This window comes from Empidonax traillii, unplaced genomic scaffold, assembly GCF_003031625.1.
Source record: "Empidonax traillii isolate 1590-97213 ecotype Southwest subspecies unplaced genomic scaffold, ASM303162v1 scaffold25:size3598162, whole genome shotgun sequence".
Classification (NCBI taxonomy): domain Eukaryota; kingdom Metazoa; phylum Chordata; class Aves; order Passeriformes; family Tyrannidae; genus Empidonax; species Empidonax traillii.
The window spans coordinates 3,340,194-3,361,609 of record NW_020955218.1 but is presented as its reverse complement, the minus strand read 5'-3'; the positions used below and the strand labels follow the sequence as shown (position 1 = coordinate 3,361,609).

Genomic DNA, 21,416 nt, shown 5'->3' with positions numbered 1-21,416 from the left:
CTAGAGACAGTGTCTTCTGATGTAAGGATGGCCACTGGGAACAGTATCCTCCAGCCAAATTTGCATCAGTATATACACGCCATGTATTTCATGAACAGATTTATCAATCCATGGACACACATGTTTAATGTACAGGGTTTGTGGTAAATCTCAGTGCTACTTGCTCTTACATAACTCTTTTGAGGTTCAGTTGGCTGAACTTCACTTTTCATAAGTCATTTGATAATATGTAAAACAAAAAAAATGGGAGGAATACAAAAATGATGTTAGGCACACCAGTAACAGACTGACTGGGCTCATAGCTGAGAAACAAGTTCTCATCAGATAGGAAAAAACAGGGAGGGGAACAAAGGAAGAAAAAAATTGCTTTTGGATCAGAATAAAGAGGAATGTACTGTTATCATCTGCAGCCACAGAGCGACCCATCTTTTTATTTTTCAGCTATTCTTTGCTGTTGGTGACTACAGGGACACCCTTCCCTGCAGCTGGCCAAGCATCTGAGCCAGTTGCTCCCACAGGAGAGTTAATGTCCCTGTTTGTACGTGGTGTGAGTGAGGCAAGAGGAAGCCCTTTAGCATGACCCTGCTCCACCCTGGCCATAAACACCTGAGTTCCCCAGCACGCTGGCCTGCAGCCCAATCCTGACCCCATTCCCCCACCCGGGGACCCCTAAAATGGATGCCATTTTGCCATGGCCCAAAAAAGTGACCACCTTAAGACTGATCCAGTTCAGTAACTCAGAGTGATGGCTGAAGGCTTCTGGCTGAAGGTAGTGCAGACGGGATTGGAAATGAATCAGAGGGTTACTCAACTCAACATCACTAACCAAAAACTAATTAAATTGGTAGCTACCGAGATCTGTTGCCATCTGCTCTTGAGCTGCCTGTCTGAGCTTGGTCCCGAGTTCAAATCTGCACACAAAGGTACAGATCTACAGCGTGCTGCTTGCAACGCTGTCCACATCAGAGATGGCTTTAGTTATCTCCTTGTTTTCATGGTCTCAGCAGAACAGCTGAGCATTAGATCAGCTCAGAGACAAAAAACACCTCTTGCTATACTTAGTAGAGCTCCATCTTCTCTGGGTTCTGGGGACAGAGACCTGCAGAGCTCTCAGTTCTCTATATCTGTTCTCCACATTTGGCTTCTCTTCTTGGACTGTGCTCCTCTTTTTTTTTTCTCTCCTTCATGATTGGCTCCCTATACTCAGATAAATTTTTTTCGATGCACTTATTTTGTTGGGGTTTTTTCTTCTTCCCCCCCCCCCTATTTCTGGGATGCTGAAGACATTGCTTCCTCTGAGTGCATATTAGCTTTTTTAGTTTTGGTAGGCCCATAACTCTTGCCTGCAAGATCTGTGGGGCTGCACCTGTGTATAAGTAGTTTTCTCCCTCAAAATCCATTGCACCCTGGCTCCTCATGTGAGAAGGAGGTAAGAGGGGCTTTTGTTGTACTGGTGGACTTTGCCCATCCCTCTCTGGGTGTGAATAGACCAGCATTATTTCACAAGTGCTAAATCCACTCACAATGGTTTTAAATGGTTGAGCTGCTGAGCCAGCTGAACAGCAAACACCAGAGGGGAAACCACATTTCGTGAGCGCTTCAGATTCCTTCATACTGTACGTGGAGCCATTAAGAGCAAAGTAAAAGCCCTTTGACACAACCCCCTTCGGCAACCTTTTCACAACCACGTGCCAAAAATGGGGGCTGGCTAAGGAACTGGTCCAGAGTCAGCTCCCAAGAATCTGGTACATGAAGATGAAGATGGAGTTCAAATCTGTTTCTGCTCAAAGAAAAGAGCAGCATATTATATTTTCTTGTAGCATATTGTTCCTTTGATGGATGTCTCTCTGATGAGTATGGATTGTCAGTCAAGGCAAAAGATGAAAAAAAACCCTGCGTACTTATGTTATGCAGGAATAGTTTTTATTGTATTTGCATTTGATAGTTGTTCTCCTTGGTTTTTGCAACTAAGTTAAGAAGAACCCAGACTGTATATCTCACAGTCTTCTGATAATCACAGGATAACTAGCCAAGAAATATTCAAGAATCCAAGTAGTTATCCCATTGCAATAGGATGGATTAAGGCCTGCCTAAAGGAGCTGCTATTTCTGTCTCTCTCCAGACATATTCCCTAAACAAGTTCTTTCACAATGATCTGGGTTAGCTTAGACACTCAGTAATGGAGGTTTCTTAGCCTAGACAGTCTTGATAGAGTGATTACTTTGAGCAGTTGCACTGAGGCAGTAATAATAATTGATGGTGGGCATGAGGACAAACCTCCCCACTTCAACTTCAGTCAGCAAAAAATGTGTGGCCACAGCCTGAAATCACACAGGGACATGCAGAAACATTTCATCTTGATTCAACCAGAAGGAGGTGCAAAGTTCAAGTTGAAGAGTTGCATCAAGAGCCTCTATGGTCATTCTGAGTCAGAATTTGATGTGTAACATGGTTTAGCTTGTTTCACTTTGGCTTTGGGGTTTGTGTCCTACACCAAGGTGGTTGAGGATGACTCTGGCTCCACGAAGAAAGAGGTGCAAACACAGCTGTGTGCCTGAACCCTTCAAAGTGTGTCGAGATCTGTTTCCAAAATTGATGCTGAAGTTAACATTCAGCAGGGAAGGAATTGTGTGTGATCTCTTATTGACAGCTTCAGTTAACACTCTTTTTTACGTTTTGTGAAGTAACAGAGTGGTCTCTGATGACTAAAACAATCTTTAATGGTTTCTTCAAAATATAATGGAGATTAAGAATTTAGCCAGTAAGAAGCAGAGATGAAGCCACAGAACACACAGCTGCTCCATGGCAATCTACCCATCCAGAGATGCTCAGTCCTTTCTTCCTACTTCTGTCACTTTCTACCTGTGTGTCCTTGGATACATCAGTGGTCATTTAGCTGTCCCTGCCTTGACTTGATATCTTAAAATAGGCAGGAAAACACCTCTTGCTCCACGTGGAGATTGTGAAATTAAATTCAGTGATATTTATAACATGCTTGGAGAACTAGGGGCAGCAGAACTTGGTTCTCACACAAGTCCTGGGAGAGTACTGCTGTGCTGTTATTTTCTGCAGAAACATTCCTTCAGTAAAACATAGATTGTTTTACAATAATGCTTGGCTGCCCTTTGGCTCTTGTTAATTAGTAGGAGCAGTTATTTTTCTCACATAATGAAGGTCTGTGGTGAATTTGGGCCTTTTTTTTAAATCTCACAAAATATTATTTGGAGATACATGACTGCAAGAGAAAACTCCAGCAAATAAGAATAAATACTGAGGTAGAAAACTAAGAAAAAAAAAAAAAGGAAGCCTGAACAATCCACAAACCAGTACATCATCTCATTTTCTTGTTCTTATTTCTCTAAACCTGCCAACAGGATTCCCCAAGAATTTCCAGCACTCACTGAACCTTGACCCAGGCAGCTTCATGAGAAATTTCTTCCCCAAGGGTTATTTTGGCTAGAAAGTTCTAAGATCCTGAGTATAATGGTTTTCACAGCTGTAATTACAGAGTCACATATCTGATTCATGTAATTTGACAAGGAATTATAGCTTGCCTAGTTCAAAGGAGTGTGTCAAGGTGTATGGTAGCTGATGATGTGAATCTTGCGGCATCTGCACATGGGCTCTTCCATCTTTCTGGTGTCCAATTCAAATGTCTCTTATGTGTTTACATACCTGAGGCAGTCTAGATTACAGCAGTAGAGCTCATTTCTTGTATTGCCTTTTCTCAGAGACAGTTTTATAAACATTTGACTCACAAGCCAGGGATGGGGAAAAGGCAGTGAAAATGCCCATTTGCCCTTTCGTACTTGGAGAAGCTCACAATTCTGTGTGCGGTTATTGTATGCCTGCACCACTGCCCATTTTTGGTTCTCAGAAGAGAAACATAACACATTAATACATATTTTACAGCAGGAGCTGAGAAATGGTGACTTGGACTGAAGGCTTCTGTTTTAAGTGGAAGCCAAATGAGCGGAGATGTAGCTGTGTGTCAGCTGAGAGCAGAGAGAAGCAGGTGCATGGTTCAGCTCTCAGGCACAGGCTGGAATGAAGCTGAGGGGAAGAAATACTTGTCAAAAGGTGCAAAAATCGATTTAGGTGTGGTATAGCAGGTATTTCATGTTGTAGAGGACTCCCATTCACAAACGTGTCAGTGGGAGGTTTTGCTGTTGGCCAGCCAGAGGAACAGTGTGTTTCCACCACCTGACCAGGTTTATGATTACTCATTAAAAACCCACTCATTGTGCTCTCAAATGTGCAAGGTGCGAGTGAGATCTATCTCTGTCTCAGTGTGTGAAACGGGGGCATGGCAAGAGATGGTGCCCCTAAAGGCTGAGGCTGAGGAGGAGGTGGTGGAGAAAGGAAGTCCCGCTGGTGGCCGATGAGCAGGCCATGCCAAGCTGATGGTGCAGCACAGGGTCAACAGGAGAGTCGTCCCAGAGTGGTTTGGTGTGGCTACTGGCTGACCTTGTCCTCCAAACAGGGTGTAGCCATGCTGACTTGCTGTCGCTCTCAGTGGGGCATGAGTGACCCCTCAACCAGCTGCACAGGGTTAGGGCACCTTGGTCCCTTGTGCCACTTCACCCCTGTCCCACCCACACAGGGAGACCCTAAGCCTTCTGGGCCTTGCTCCCAGCTGTGACCTGAGCTCTGGCTGTGCTGTGGTTGTCAGATGTGTCCAGTGTACAGCATAGGGCTGGGATCCCTTCCTCAGAAAGACTTTGATACTTGTCTTTTACCACCCCTCAACAAGGTGGAGTGTGAGGGACCAGCTCAACCGCTGGTGTAAGGATGCTGATTTCCGTGGAATAACTCCAAGGGCATATTTTGCTCCACATGTGCCTCACTTTCACCAGATACCTTAAAACCTGGGGTTCAGTTCCTCAAGATGAAAAATACTATCCCCATATTTGGAAAGGGCATAAGTGAACATTCACCTTAAGTGGGAAAGCTGTTTGTGTCCGGCTAGAGCAGGCAGGAGGAATGTATAGGGGAGAGGAGAAATGCCACGTCTGACTATATAACAAAGGACTGATTAGCACTGGCTGTAAGAAACAGTCTGCTGCTTCTCAGCATGCTGAGGCCACACTTGTCTGTCTTCTACTGTGAGGGCTGCTGGTTTCTGGGAGCAGCACAGGTAATGCTACGCAGACTTACAAGTCCCTGCAGATGGGGGAGAAAAGCATAGGATCACTCTTGCTCCTAAGTGTGAGAACCCATTTCACACTGTCTTTTGACCGTCTAGGGCACACTGGATCTCTCTGCCCAAGCCTCTAGGTAACCCTGTAAATGCTTTACTCTCAAGTAGCAGCCTGAAATTGTGCAGCAGGAGCAAACATTGTTACTGTTTGGGCCTTCCCTGGCTATACCCAGATTGGGGATTACTAATCTGAAGTGAGGGGTGGCTGCCACTGAAAGGAGAGGTTCTGTTGCCTCTACATGCTCTCATGGCCATGAGGTCCTAGTCATTGGCATGGTCTGGTCTTCCCAGGAACCACTGCAGGACAGCAAACCAGAACCTTAACTCTGCCAAACGGTGATTCGTTTTCTTTGAGCTTGGGTCTCTGAACCAGCTTTACTAGGGTCAAGCGAATAGCACAGATGGTGGAGTGATGAGTGGAACCCTGTTTGAAGGGCTGTAGTAGCTGGGTTAGTTTAGTTAAAAACACACTGAGATTAGCTCCTCAGACTCTTGATGACGCACAGATCATACTGGGGTGTCACAGGAATGGATTTTTCTGATGCACTTTAGGGTTTTTTTCCTGAAAGGCTCTTTCTCTCTATTGGTACAGACTATCCAAGCCCAAATTACAGAACTCAAATAACATTACTGAAGCCCACTGGGGCAAGGACATTGCTGCACTGGGGATATGAGAGTGCCACCATTCTAGGAAATTACTGAAGGAGAGTAGAGGTCCTAAAGCACTAGAAAATATGAGCTGGCTGTTGCTGCAGAAACAGGCAAATACATGCCCAAATCAGGAACTTGTAAGTGCATCATAGCCTCGAAGCACAAGTTAAAGCCACAAAAAACACCCCGAAAAACTGAAAGTCTAACCTAGTTGTGAACACACTCCCTGTATCCCCTCATCAGGTCTACACTGAAAGTGGGATGTGAGAGATGGGATTTACAGTGGTAAGGGGGACTTTCCAACTGTTTTGTGGGTATTTTGGAAGAGTCCTCACTGTTATGCCTGTAGATAACTCTGTTTATCAGCTTGTCTAAAATCTGCCTGCTATAGATCTGGTCAAAAACTGAGCACTGGAAGTAAACTCAGCAATTATTAAAGGCTTTTTTCCTTGCAAGTTGCTTGCAAACCTGTCTTTATTTCCACAGATGTATTTTCCATTCAAGGTATTCAACAAGCAGCTTCTGCAAAAAAATTTCAGTGCAGGGTCTGTTTTCCAGGATGATTATTTTAGCTGTTTACTCTTTTTTACTTTTGAAGTATGAATTATTCCTTAAATGGTGAGGTATTACTTCTGTTTCTTATCCCAGAGGATTGTAAATTTTTTTTTTTTTATCCAAAGAGTAAGAAACTATAAAAAGAAAGACACAACATACAGTATGTAGCGAACATGGATGACATTTCATCCGGCGCACATCCCGTTCATACAGAACATAACACCCCTTCATAAATAAGAAAATGCAAATATAAACCTGATAAAACTGTGAAACTACTTAATATCAGCCTCACTCTTTGCTCTGTTCTGCAATATCCATCTGGGGCTGTGACAGACTTAGCTGTGGCTAAGTGTGAGCGTGACTGATTTCAGCTGTCCAGACTTTCCCCTGGTCACTGCTGCTGTGGTGGGAGTGGTGGAGCGGATGTTGTCTCGGTCGCTCCCATTCAAAGTCTGGCACGTTGGCTTAAATCACCAATGAAACAGGGTTGTGTTAAGATGCCAGATCATGAACTGCAGCAGCTGAGGTACACAGCTAAACAGATTTAACGGGTCTTTTGCTGCTGAAAAGAATCGTCCTCTGTGGCTCCCTCCTTCTCTCTCTCCTACTGCAAATCTCTCTAGAAGGGTTGGAGCCAAGAGTCACTGGGAGTAATACCATACAGAAGTGCAGATAAATCAGCCAGAATGTTTCAATCAAAGCCACACTTCTATTCTAATTTATCAACTTTTGCTTCCCAAAGTAAAAGGAAAGCGGTGATGGGATCTTGTTGGGTAGTTTTATTTGTTTCTATCCCAAGCGTATTTTGCTGATCCCAGCTATCTCAGGATGTACTGTTGTATCTCATCTGCTGCTCTCTGCCTGGCTGCTCATCAGTGGCAGGTGTTTAATAGAGGAAGGTGAAAGTTTCACTTGGAAACCACAGATAGAGATGTCTGGTGAGAAAAATGCATCATTCAAATTAATTAATGTCAAAGTTTCATCTTTTAATAAGTAAAATGATATTTTTACTTAAAATATTTTCCTTCCAGTTTACATATTTTCTTAGCACTTTGACTGGCTGGCACAGATCTGGTGAGGCTGCTCTACAGCCATGTGGCTTTTTTTCCATTTCAGCACAACTTCCTTTTAAGATCTCTCTGTGCACAGTTTGAGGTTTTACTGGTCTTCCTAGAAGTCAGAATGGGAAAAAAGACTTCTTTGAAACACACAGAACAAGAGAATTTTTGTAAGGGAGAAAGTGGATTAATGGGAGATACCTCTTGCTGCTAAGAAGCAGCCCTGGGTCTCATTTAGGGAGAGCTGGTGTATAACTTCTCTAACGCAAATACCACTTGTAGTCTGGTCAGCAGTTGTGCCATTGCCTTTAGGGAACTGAAAAGCATATTTATTTTTATCCTGCTATTGGCTTATGGGATTTGAAGGTACCTTTTTTAGCTTGCATAACTGTAAATATTGTTACTGGACCTCCCGACCTCTTCTCAATGCTTGCCCCAATATTTGACCTTCTAACCTGCTTCAGGAGATGGCAAATTCCACAGGCTGATGTCACGCTGGATAAGGGAGTGTCTCCTGTTACAGAGGCTTTCAATTTTGCTGAGTGAGCTCCTGTTCTCATGCTTCAGAATAAGCAAAAATTGCTGGGGACTGACCAGTCATCCTAAGAGCCTTCTTAAGTCTTGATTGCCTTTTCCAGCTCTCTCCTGTGTGAGGCCAGGGGTTCACAGTGTTTTAATTCTGTAGTTACCTGTCTAGCCTGGCCATGTAAATATCGTATAAAAAATGCTTGTAGGTACTCTGCAGCTATTTCAGGGGCATGACCCTTTCCCTGTAAACAAAAATTCCTACTTCTGTATTGTGTCATGGTTAACTTTCATGACTTTTCCTGCTACTCCATCCAGGAGCTCTTTGAGGAGGACTGAGTCATATATTACCACCCCAGAGCATGCAGTACACATTCCCACAAACTCTTCATAAACCCACAGCTGGAAACTTCCAAGAAGACACCTGCTCTGCATTCACTGCTCAGAGCAGGGACCCAAAAGGGGCTTTTAAATGTACTTTCAACTAAAAAACTTTTTTTTTTTCTCTGCTACTGATCAGTCCTCTCACTGGTCAAGTCAAATCATTGCCAGGACCCTCTGCTTGTCTCAGCTGTGTGTTGTGAATCCTGATTCAGACCCTGGCAACTATGCCAGTTTGGCATGAATGGGTGATCTGGATCCCTTAACAAGACACCATCAGAGATATCTGTGAAAGTGTTTTTAGTATGATGTTGTAAAAGTGTGACTTAGCAAAGTTCAATGGCGATGTTCACTCTGTTACTGTGCAGCCCAAACGCCTGAACAATGATTCAAAACTACCAAGTCAAAGTTACCAAGAAAAAAATCAGGGTTACCAAGGCACAAATCAAACTTACCATACTACAAGATTATGTGCAACATCAATCACTTACCAAAGGCATGCTGTTGGTAAAAGGTTTCTCTGCTTTGAGGAGCAAACTTGAGAGTTGTCAGCGTGCAAGGGGAGATCGCTGCCATGCAGGCAGGCTGCTTAGCCAGCAGCTCAAAGAAGGCTCACTCAGGCTGTCTTATTTATGGAATAAAGTGGCTGGCTTGTAGTCAAATTACATGTGATAGTGAGGATATGCATGAGACTCCTTGTACCCACAACTTTCTTTGTTCCTTGATAAATGAGTCTTGGAAAAGCCACCTGCTTTTCATGTGTTAATCGCATGATTGGTGTTCCGAGATCATAAGCATCGATGCTCACTGATTCAACTCTGCTTCTTTGTGGATTTTCAGAAGGCAGATTGAAACCAGATGAGTCCTTGGTCCATTTACAGCTTATGCCTTCACATCCTTCGGAACCTGAACCAAACTGCTGTTAGTTTGGTGAAGGGGTTGCATCCATCATATGTGACACAGTATGTAAGACTCTTTCCCTCCCCTGCTAGCACTGTGTATTATAAGCACGCGAGGATCTATGCGCATTCACCTCTGTTTTGTACTGCCTGGTGGGTTCCCTGTAAGGAAATCTAGTGTGGTTACTCTTGTGGCAACCTGAGTAGAGGTGGATGGAAACACTTCACCCCTTCCTGCTCTAGAAACAGGTATGCTCCTTCCAGTTTTGCAACTCAAGGAACCTTTGACCTTCTGGACTTACTTATTTGAGTGTTGTAAAGACTGGAGCTGCTGAGGATCGCTTTTGGCTCTTAGCTGAACCTCAAGATAAGTTGAAAGAGAAAACCCTAAACCCCGGATTTTTTCAGAAGTTTATGAGGATTTTAATCAGTGAAGCTGATTTTTTTATCTTTGAAACCTGGATTTCAAATCCATGATAGACCTGAAACTTTCTATTGGGTGTATGATTTAGTATACAAGAAGTTAGTTTGACTTTTTATTTAGCATCATTTTCTTGACCTCTTTGCCCCCCCCTTCCTGGCTTGATGATTTCTATATTTCCCCCCTAATTATTTAGTTCTAGGAAAGACTTAGCTCTCTCTTTCTCAATCCCAAATAGAGCACATATTTACCAACTTCACAGCTACTTGTGCACCTTCCTCACTTATCATATCTCTTATTGAGCATAGTTTTCCCAGGTCTTCAAAAACTACTCTGCACCTTATCTTTCAGTGGAGATACATTCTGCAGGTTTGGGGGGGTCACAGTCCTTCTTTCTAGTTAAGGATAATTCTCCTGATTATTTCCAAGGGCACAGATCTTTCCATTTTAATTTCTTTGACATGGGCCAAAAAAATAAAAATCATGATCCCAGACAGATTTGCCCCCTGTCAAGTCTAAGGATGTCTGAGACCATTCTAGACAGAAAAATTGGTGCAAAATTTGGACACTGATGCCAGCCTATTCAGGGCTGGAAGCTGTGCCCTAGGCAGTGCTTTGTATTCTTCCCTTCTCCGCAGTTGTCTGAAGTGCAGATCTGGACTTGAACTTCTCAGGTTTGATAGGTGCTTGTGATCTGGGCTTTTGATTCCATTTCATCTCTAACAGTTTCTTTTTTCCAAACCCTTGGGTAGTTGCCCTTTATGAGAACACATGCTGAGCACAAGAAACACCCTTCTTAAAAAACACAAACACTCAGAATAGGAAGACAGAGAACTGAAAGAGCTTCACCAAGAAGTTGTGTTCCTCTATAAACCCTACATAGGAAATCCTGGCCTCTGCACTCCCTCAGTATTTGCTGTATTTATTTCTTTTCCTCCTCTCCAGATTGAGAGCACTTTCTGCCAAACAGAGAAAGGCTTTGTGAGATGAGGAGCAGATCAGATTTTTGCAGCTTGTAGAGTATGTGCTGCCTCCTTCTGAGAGCTGAAGGCTAATTTCTTCCCCTGCTGCCCCTCCTTCCCCAAAAAGCATCTCTTTTTAGTTATATTCCCCTTCTTACCTCCACTCCTTTTTGAGAAAGACCTGTAACTGCTCTTGGCAGAACGCAACAGAGATCCTGCCACTAGTTTTTCTTCAAAGGGGAACAGCGGAAAAAAGCAGAACTGAGTTTTCAAAGGAAATTGGCTGTCAAAGCTGAGGAGCAAATGATAGGAGCAGTGGATATTTCCCCCAAACTGGGGATCTTCCCTCCCCCTTCTCCCTCCCGTGGGTATTTCCCCACGATGGACTCACTTGAATGTTCTCCCCTTCCGAGGCCATCCTTTTGCCCCCAGGTCTCTTCCTCTGCAGACGGAGCAGGGAGCGGAGAACTCTGTGCTCCCAGAGACTCTCTCCCCACTGGACCAGGACGCGCAGCTGCTGGAACAGACCTGCTATTCATCTGCCGGCGGCCGCCCGCCCGCCTTGGCATCGGCCAGGGGGCGAGAGCGGGGGTGGCACGCCAATTCTTCATTGTCCTGGCAGCCCATGGAACAAGTGCCCCTCTTAGACTTTCCATGACACTCGTGCTCATTACACGTCTGTGCTACCTCTGCGAGCCCAGCTGAGCCCCATGAGCTCACTTGGGCAGGGACGTGGTGATGCAGCCAGTGTACCAAGAGGTTCCTGGCATGGGCTCTGCAGCCACAGCAGCCATCCCTATCTCTCCCTCTCCTGCCAGCGCACAGCGGAGGGTAAGGATGGAAAACTAAGGGCTGAAGGGATGAGGTCTACAAAGCTGTACCTGCTTTTTGCGGTGGCCACAGCAAAGATAGGTAGCGTTACATCTCAGAGAAAGTTTGCACTTCACTCTTTTTACAGTCCCTTTCCCTCGTTTTTCTCCCCAGCCAAAATGCCCTTCCATTCCCCTCCCCGACACTTTTTTTTTTAGTTGAATTTGATACGTCTGGTCTCAGCTGAAATTGAATCTTGCTTTTTGCTGAAGTTGAAAACAACTATGAATGACGCTGGAATGGAAACGTATGCAGCCAGAATCAAGTCACAGTGTAAAAAAATGTGTTGCTACTATTATTAGGGGATTCCTCAGGCAGGAAAATCAGAAATAATTCTCTAGATTTTAGAGAAACTGCTGCTCCATCCTACCTGCAGATCAGTTAGCCATGTCTGGCTTTTGAAGGAGAATTTCTGTAGTTACGGTAGCATAGAAAATTTGTGGTAAGTAACATACTCTGTTTAAACAGTTCAGCCAAATGCATGTTCTAATACTCTAGCCTGCCTAAAAGCGCTGACAAGTCTGTCAGTAGACAATCCTGTTGCATTGATGCTTCCCAGCCAAAGGCCTCATTTTGCAGTGAAAACACCAGTGCTTAGTTCTACAAGTTAATTTCAAAGCACTGATGAATTCAGCCTCTCTGCATTCCTCTTAAAGAGCTTTTTTTTTTTAAATTTATAGATGAAGCGGTGAGATATGTTTAGGGACTGGGCTAGCAGTATGCAGGAAAACAGGATCAGGATACAGCTCATGTCATCCTTAAGATTTGGCCTGCGGCTGAAAGCCAATCAGGAGCCATGAGGCTGATTCTACAAACAAAAGCCACCACTAAGGTTCCTACTTTTGAACGAAAATTAAGTTCCCTGTCTCTTGTTATCAATGAAGTGAGTGTTTGAATTCTACAGGGAAGTGGAGGTGAGCGGAATGAGGCTACTCATTGCTGCTCTTCTGCACCTGTTCGCTTTTACCTTTTTTTTTTTTTTTTTTTAAGGTGCATTTAACCCAAAATTTAACCATCTGCTGCTCTTGTTGACTTGCTCTCCTGATGGGAACCTGTATGTTAACTAAAAACTCTCTGTGAGTATACTATTGCACAGATGTTAATGTAGATAATTACCTGTTTCAATCTACATTTTCTTTTGTCTATAAGATGTTATGATCAATTTGTAAATACGTATTGTTTATTAATAGATAATTTGCAGTGGGTGGGTGCCCACTGTGTTTGTTGAGGCACTCCTGGGAGTTAAAAGGACTTCATGCTGTGCAGGTCCTTTTTGAACAGGCTTCCAGCAAGCAACCCATGAAGGCTGGTCGAAGTTTCTTGAGTTTCTATATGTGACGTAAGCATAAAAACAGCTACAAAATATTTTCCAATCATCAGACAGGAATGAAGTACCTATGATTTTATTTGATAGATAAATAAATATCACCAGGGCACAAATTTCAGGCAGGACTGCATGGCACAGAACAATGAGCCTTTTTAAAAACTATTTTTCTTCTCAGTACACCTAAATGCTACGCTAGGAGTTTTTTTGTTTTTGTTTTGTTTGTTTTGTTTTGTTTTTAACACATTCTCCAGAGAGGTATTGCAAAGAGTAGTAATCTTGTACTGTGTCCTCAGAACAACTGGAGAAACCAGTCAAAACTTATGGTAACCCTTGTGTCCTTGTATATATTTCAATCAAACCAGGTTGTCATTGCCCTCTCCCAGGACAACATGAAAGAGTCTTTCTGCAAAGTGTATTAGTAGCTGTACCAACCTTCCTTGCAGTGTCAGGAGCCAAACATATTAAATTGAGAAAACTTCAAATAATAAAATTTCTCTTGGAAGTGATTTATCTGTGTCATTAATAGCAAAGCTCAGAGCCAAAAAATGTGAGAAGGGAGTGGGTTTATTTTAAGCTGGGTTATAATAGCTGCCCAAGAAAGGAGTATCTCAATGAACTTATTTAGATATACTTGTTTCTAAATGTGATTACAGACAACTACATTTTTCAAACTATCTTTCTAGAAACTGTTAATTATGATGCAAGAATGCACCATTGAAAAGGTCCAAAGATTCAGGCGTAGAGAATGCAGCCCAGCTTCTAGAAGGGATTTGTGTCACATGAATGGCAGCACTCACCAGTTTTAGACTTAACAGCCCCTGAGCTCTCTTCCAGTCTTTTGTATAACATAAGACAAGTGGGAAACCTTTAAAACCTGGCTGTTCTAATGGCTGTTGATTGATTAGGGAGAATCTTTCTGCTAATGCTTGATGGAGATGGATGGGGCAAGAGCAGCGTTCCTTGAAAGGAAAGTGGGGAGCATCTGGGGCACGACGAAAAACAAGTGTGTGATTTTCCTTGTGAGATCAGCCCATGCTGGCTGAGAGTGGAGGGGAGGCTCCATGGATCAGCCCCACTCACTTGGGAGGAGCATGCATGGCAAAGTTGCTTATTTCCACCTCTGTCCTCGTACCTCCCTTATGCCAGCCAAAGTGTTTGTACAGCCACCCAAGAAACCAGACAGAAGAACTTCTTTCAGCTGGAAAAAAAAAATAAAATAAAATGTGCAGGCTACTTTTTTGGCTGGGATCAGATCCCTGACTTGGTTCTGCACATAACTGCACAAACACTTACACTGGCTGGAGGGAGGGCATCCAGCGGGAAATGGAAAAAGCAGCTGGGAGTGGAGGAGGGTGGGGAAAAGCCGGTTCAAGCAGCATTGCTGCTGGATGTGTAAGCACAGGGCTGCAGTGCTGGTGTCACCAGTAGGGCTGGCCTCTGAAAGGGCACATGGGAAGAAGGGCTGAGGTTCCTGGGTTTCACACTATCTAGCAGAGACAGAAAGCAGGGCATGCTGTGTGGAGACTGATCTGAGAACTGCTCTTCCCCTCCACTCTAAGATTTGTTGCAGCACTTAAGAGAATATCCAAGATCACAAGAATTTCTGTAGGACAACTGCACTTCTAACGGGGCAACTTTACTTCTTAACTCTTCCAAGGCCTTGATCTTGTATTACAAAAGTGGTTTTGTTGTGGTTTTAAGACACTCTCTCTCCACCCTATAATTCTGGGCAAACTCCTCTCTATATCAGGAGACAAGTGCACTATTAATCAATTATGGGTGCATTCACTTGACTCCCTGAGAGGATATGAATACAGCTTGGTCTGTTTAGTCTTACAAAATAAAAACCCAAGAGCGAAACTGATGCCAACTATAAATCCACTAAACTGGAAAACTCTAGAGAGATGCAAGTGCAGCATTAGCACTGGAACTAATTAATAAACTGGCCAAGAGAAATTGCTAGGTTACAAACTAGAGGAAGGTTCTTGGCTGCCTAAATGCTGATGTGGTGAAGAAGATAGCCAGTGGGAGTAGCAAGGACAAGAAACCCAACCAGACTGGAGACAGGGTTTGCTGAGTTTGCCAAATGGAGTGCCTGACAGGGCTGTCTCTGACAGGCAGGGACTGACCCTGCTAACCATTCTTGTCCCAGTCCTATTTTCTGTGTTTCACTGGTGGTCGACTTGAAGGAGCAAAACTCAGCAATGCTGTAGTGCATGCCACTGCAAAAGGGAAGGCGAGTGACTAGGCAGGCAAAGGCCCATTTTTTTGTAATTTCTTTAGGAATATTAGTCCTTCCAGCTATTGGTAGGGTTTTATAACTCCTGGTTGGCAGGACTAGCTTCACCTTTTATGGGAGAGAACCACAGAGTACAGCCCACTGTTTGGAAGAGTAATAATCTTAAGGAAGGCTCTGGAGACAAAGAACACACACATGCAAGTAGTACTTCTAAAATTCTCCATAGAGGGTGATAAATGAACATGTACTTATCCAATGAATCATTAAATTATATGAAAGCAAGGCTAGAAGGGATTTTAAGGAATCACCAATTCCTTCTCCTGCTCCAAGAGCACAGCAGGTCAGTGGTACCTGTCCCATTAGCACAGACGTTGACCCAGCCTGCTTTGGAAGTGCTCCAGAGGGGTCAATTTCCAAGGCAACTGATCCCTTTGCTTCAGTAACACCATCCTAACAGTTACAAGTGGTTTTGCTAATATTTAATAAAAAAAAAACCTCCCTGATGCAATTTTAACCTGTTATTCTTATCCTCTCCACGTGGGAGAGGAGAGATTATTTCCTTCCTCTTTGCTGCAGTCGTTTACATTTTTGAGGACTGTTATCATGTCTCTGTTCAGTCTTCTCTGTATTTAAGAAAACAAAAATTCCTTTGCTGTCTCCTCATAGGTTATATTTCATAGATCTCTGAGTGCTGTTGTTGCTCTCTGAACTCTTTCCTGTTGAATTACTGGGGAGTTTTGTGCTGTTTGCAGTCTGCACAGGTGAAAATGGTCATAGGGGTGCAAGTGAGAAAAATAATAGAGGAATAATCTGTGTATTTGGATTGATAATGGGAGTCCGGAGCACAGACTGTAATTTTTGTGGGATCTGACTGAGTACAAGTTTTCTGTCTGTCCTTGAGAGAAAAAAATCACTATTTTCCTCCAGAAGGCCAGGACAGATGCTGGGGAAAAAAAAAAAATTCTTTTAACACTCCTCAACTTTTTAAAATGTTCTGGTAAGCCACAGTCAGAGTGAGAGCAGAGTAAAGGTGGATCAGGCTGTAGAGAGTCCAAGGTCATCCCCTGAAACTCATGTAACTGGCTATTGATAATTCCCAGAAATCCTAGCAGCCCAAACTTACTTTTTCTCACTGTTAGGTTTTGTCTTCCTTAGTCAAAAAATTTGCACTGGAAATATAACCTAAGAATATTAATTCACCCTAGCAGAAGATATCACTCAAGAAACAGGGAGCTCAGTCAGACTACAGTCTGACTTGAGCTCTTTGAGAGCTCGAGTGGACAAATAACTCCCATGTCAGTCCTTATCTTCGACACGGGAAGGTGTGAGAGGTTAGAGAAGGGTTATGTGCATTCCAGCATACACCCCCTCCCTTTAGCAGCTCAGCCACAGCCTACAGACATTACAGGTTGCATCACGCTCTCTTTTCGTCTTCTCAGCTCAAGACAGTATCATACTTGAAACTTTTTCAACACTAGTGGGTCAGAAGCCACACACGTGTGTACCTACACACACACATGGAAGCACACACCCCTATTACATGATTGTTGTTAACACTGAATGGTTTTTTTGGTGAGCCATACCACATACTTCTTTTCTGAGTCCTCGAGTGATTACCAAAACATCTTTCATGATACTTCTGAACATAAAACTTGCTGATATCTAAATTTCCTTGTGGATATTTCTACTGACTTCAGTGTTTATGGCCTTGGTCCGTATCTGAGCTTGGCCTCAGCAGTGTTTCCCAGCCTTACTGTGCCTGGCAGCTTTGGGAACCATTTTCCAGGGTAAATCTTGGAAGGCTCATCTAAATAAGACTCTCTCTTATAATCTCCTTTTTTCTTCTTTAAGTCTCTTAATCTGACCCTTGGGAACTGAGCAAAATAAGGGTTTTCCTACCCCTCTTGCCCCTTTCTGTTTTGGTACCTGTCTGGCAGCTTGAACAGAGTCTTCCCTGTCTCTGACCCTCTCAGCAGATCTTGCCATGAGGACATTTTGCATACTGTGAACAATAGCTGCCCAGTTCCCTATGTGGTGTTTCACCTGTATGACACTTTCCCAGGGACCTAGAATTTTAAGCTCAAACAAAATTGGGGTTTAATCATACAGACTAATTGAGAATATTTGGATCATTCCCATGTGCTTCAGCTAGAGTTGAAAGCATTTTGAAGAAGGGGAACAAATCCTCTACAGTGAACAACTCTCAGATTCCTTCTCTTGTACCCTCCCTCCTTCCAGTGTTCACCACCATCTCTCCACCTACAGCTAGAGAGAACTGACCCAATGATAAGCTGAGGGGTAAATCTGAAAATGGTGTTAATGGCATTCCCTTCTACCACCTTTGTTTACTCCCAGCTTAATTCCACACACTAAATAGAAAAGAAACCCTCAGCCTTGCTTACTCTCTCCCTTCCTCCATCTCTGCCCTCCTGACAAAGTTTCCAAGTAAACCTTGAAAGCCACTATCAGTTGTAAAATGTCTAATCAATGAAAGACGCAGGAGTCAGTAATATGAAACCCTTTGCCTCAAGATCTCTGGTGTTTCTTACTGAACTTCAGTCTTTAAGGTCAGGCATTGGAGCTGCTGTTTGGCTTGATGTTCACTGAATGCAAAGTCAAACAAGGGGCAACCCTGAGCCGGTTATTCCTCTGTTTACAAAGCAAGCACACTGACTTCTGGCAAAGTAACTTTAAAAGGGCATCCTCACCTAAAGGGCCGTGGAGAAAAATAGGGAGAGATTTTTGTATAGCAGGACCTGGAGCATCATTCTCAGCGGGCCGCTTTGTCCCACGAGCACTGACAAACTGCAGACAACTGAAGCAGCAATGGCTGCAAAGACAGTGAAAGACGTAATTTGCAAAGAAGTGTTTTAGAAGAAAAGCATGCAGAGGGTAGCTAAAGTCAGTACCTCCTACAAAGCCCCTTTAAATCCACAAAAAGCCCTCCTGACTACAGTTAGCTTTACAGCAGCCCTGAAGGAAGACAGCAGGGGAGGGGGAGATTCCACCAATATTTGAAACAGGAGGGAAGTTATTTAATGAGGTAAAAATACAAGTACAATGGGATGAAATGAAAACAGCAGCACCTGACAATCACACAAAACTTACTGATGTTTTGGATCATGTCTCCAGGAAGAGGGAGACCTGTGTTTTCACAATGGTTCTATTTTTTTATTTTATGGTGGAAGGTGAGATTAGAAAATTCAATGCAGTTATTGGATTTGGTCCTGAATGTACGTTTTTTTTTTTTTTTTTTTTGCTGTGGGGCTCCAAGGGAAAACAGAATTTTCAGGCTCAAAAATGGTTTCTGTACATGACATTTATGCACACATTTTTCATCCCTGCTGGGATCTCCCTACAATAAATGAGGACTGAAAGGTTTTAATATCTGGTGTCTTCAAACAATTTTGTCAACAAGTAGCTGTGATTTGTTTACATTTTAAAGACAGTCGATTTAGTTAAATTGCCAAGCCGCTACAAGTGTTATGGTTATGGCAATGCCTCAGGTCAAGACCAGAAATACAGAGTGCAATAATGTATATTATTTGGAAGGTTATGTTACTGAGGACAACCCACCCTGCAGTGGAAAGACTTTCCCTGTCTCTAGAGGGCTTAAGAGAAAACATGTACTAATCCAGTACTAAATGCAAAATATATATTTATTTGCTGTCAAACTCCATTATTGTGCTGCAAATTGCAAATCAAATACTTGTGCCTAATCTGGTTTGACGGGTATGTTACTTTAGTTGGTGCAGACACAATAGCTACTAAAGCCTTTTTGCTTTACTTAGTCACTTCCTCAGCATTTGTGATATTTGTGAGAAGCTCTCTGAAAGATATTTTGCAGTAAAATTTCCCAGTGAAATGGGAGAATTTCAGGCCTGACAGTAAAAATCACTAGTCTGTACAGTTTTGATCCTGAATCACACACAAGTATTTCACTGGGGTGGTTCCAAAGGGTTTGCTGGAATCCCTCTTATTTACACCCATATGAGATCAGCATTAGGCCCCAGTGTTTTCATTTTTCATTTGTTATTCTTGGCCATGGTGTCCCTTTACCGCTGTTGAATACAATGTTCCTAAAACACCAGATGTGCTTGTGGGATGAGGGAATACAGCAAAAAAATAGATTGCAGGGATTTACTGAACAACACATGATGTTCTTTTGCCCTGTAGTCTGAATTCTGGGCTTTTACACCAGTATAGTTGCATTTATTTCTACAGGACTGCTTCTGATTACCATTTGGAAATGAAGTTGTAAATCCTTCCTAATCTAAGTACTTAACGGGATCGTTGCACTATGCTCAGAATTAGCTTGCACAATGACTGATGCTTAATATACAGCATTGGCCACAGCTTTTGTGAAAATTCTGGATTTCAAATAATTTTTATAATATTTCAATCACTATATTACTTGCTGTTTTCAAAGTATTATGGGCTCTGTCACTCTTTCACCACTCACTTCGTGCTCATATTAGGTGCTTGGAGATTTTAAGTGACACAGTTATTACATGCAGTTCATACCAGTTATCACATAGTCTATACCAGTTAAAACTGGTGGGAGATCCAAATCTGCCCCAGTATCCAGATTCCTTTGATGTGTTGGGAAGAACAGGTTCAAATCTGCAGAGCACTGGCCACTCCAATCTTAAAGAGCACAGCATTAAACAAAGTGCTGAGCTTTAGCTGAATGAATAATGTGACCAACCGACCCATCTGCTCATCAGCCTGCCCAGCCAAGCCCTGTGGGAACAGGGAAGCCAGGGCTGCCTGGGATCACCTGCCTTACTTTGTGCTTGAGCATGAGCCTTGGTAACTGTAGCCAGGCCATAACAAGCTCCTCACAAAGTCATCTTTTCAAAGGGCTGAGGCATCTTCACTGATTACAGGAGTTACGGAGAGTTGTTTTCTCACACAGGCAGCAACTGTAAGTTTGGTACTTTGGAGTTATGTTTTATTTTCATTTATACCTCAGTATATTTGGAGTAGGGCTCTCGATATCGGAAGTTTTCCTCAAATTAATGCTGGTACAAGCAAGGCCAGCATCTTCTCCAGTGTGTATCCACTATCCACTGAACCCACTAAATCACACTGAAATCCAACAATGGGAGCAATATTAAACCCTTCACTGCATGTGCATGAATAAAAGTGTCGGTATTTCTACTTGTGTCCATCCTGGTTAAACCATGAAGCAAGGGCTGCCAAGGCAGAAGGGAGGAGGAAAAGGTGCTGTGCTTGATACCAGCCTTGCTTCTCAAGGATCCATAACTGACTCATCCTCTGGCAGAAAGCAGAGACCTTGTGGCAGACAGCAACTGGTGGGATTACATCTGTATAGTCATCCATTATGTCTGTTCCTCCAGGCACAGATTCTTCTTACGAGGTACTTAAAATACAGATAGGGTCAGTCCCTCTTCCCCTAAAAAATAATAGAAAACAGTGTTGGCAGAACTTTTCCCTGAGCCAATCTCCAACATATTATTTAGCAGGCAGTGTTTTATCTAGTGGTGCTTTCAGCTCAGAAGTAAAACCAGGGATTTAAATAATTGTGTCAGTTAAAATTCTGTATCACTCTCTTTGCAAATCTCTCTTATCCAGATAACATCCTCAATGGGAAATTAATTTATTTCTGTCTAAAATTCCTTCTTACTTTTATTAAGAACATGCTATTGAGTACTCTCTCTCTGCCTAAAACACTGTCTTTCATTCCCAGAGGTGGCTGAATTGCCATGGCAAAATGCCCTTTGTGTCTATAGTAAATAATCAGGTGGTAAACTCCATTAGGTGTTTGGAAATCTTTGAACAGAGGATACAGCATAAAGTCAGGCACTCCTTGGCAGGGGCCCTGGATAATGGGTAAAGTGAAAAGGCCAGGAGTGAATATAACAACATCAGCTGAAGACTTACAGTGACCCTCCCTTTCCCCTTTTTTCATACTCAGTTTTGCTGGGTTACAGAAGAAAGTACATTACTGCACACACTTCCATAAGTAAAAGGCATCAAAGACATTAAAATACTAAAGTAATCTCTGTGGCTTTCAAAATACTTCCTGTTTTCACTTAGCCAGTGTATTTCATCTGTGATCTGAAGGGGTTGTTCAACGAATAAGAGACTTCAAGGGGGTTGTTTTCAGGGAATAAGAAGCAACATCAGACCTATGCTCATGTTTAAAAAAATCTGGGATGATGGTTCTGTGACACAGATCTTAGTGACAGGCGACCAAATACCTGTGCTCCAGAGGTGTTACAGACTTCATCAAGTGATGGAAAGTGATGGAAACATCCCCAACAACTGCAGTGTAGCTGCAGAACTTTGCTCCCCTGCTTGT

The 21,416-nt window shown here is 43.0% G+C and overlaps 1 protein-coding gene across 1 annotated transcript in view; it reads right to left on the bottom strand.

Moving 5' to 3' along the window:
* The window catches only part of NINJ2 (ninjurin 2), a 47,495-nt gene extending 36,340 nt beyond the window's left edge, over positions 1-11,155 (bottom strand). Inside the window, exon 1 of the mRNA XM_027906111.1 lies at positions 11,044-11,155. Coding sequence (XP_027761912.1) covers positions 11,044-11,070 — 27 coding nt within the window. The 5' untranslated portion in view covers positions 11,071-11,155. The remainder of the gene's footprint in view (positions 1-11,043) is intronic.
* Between the last annotated feature and the right edge of the window lie 10,261 nt (positions 11,156-21,416).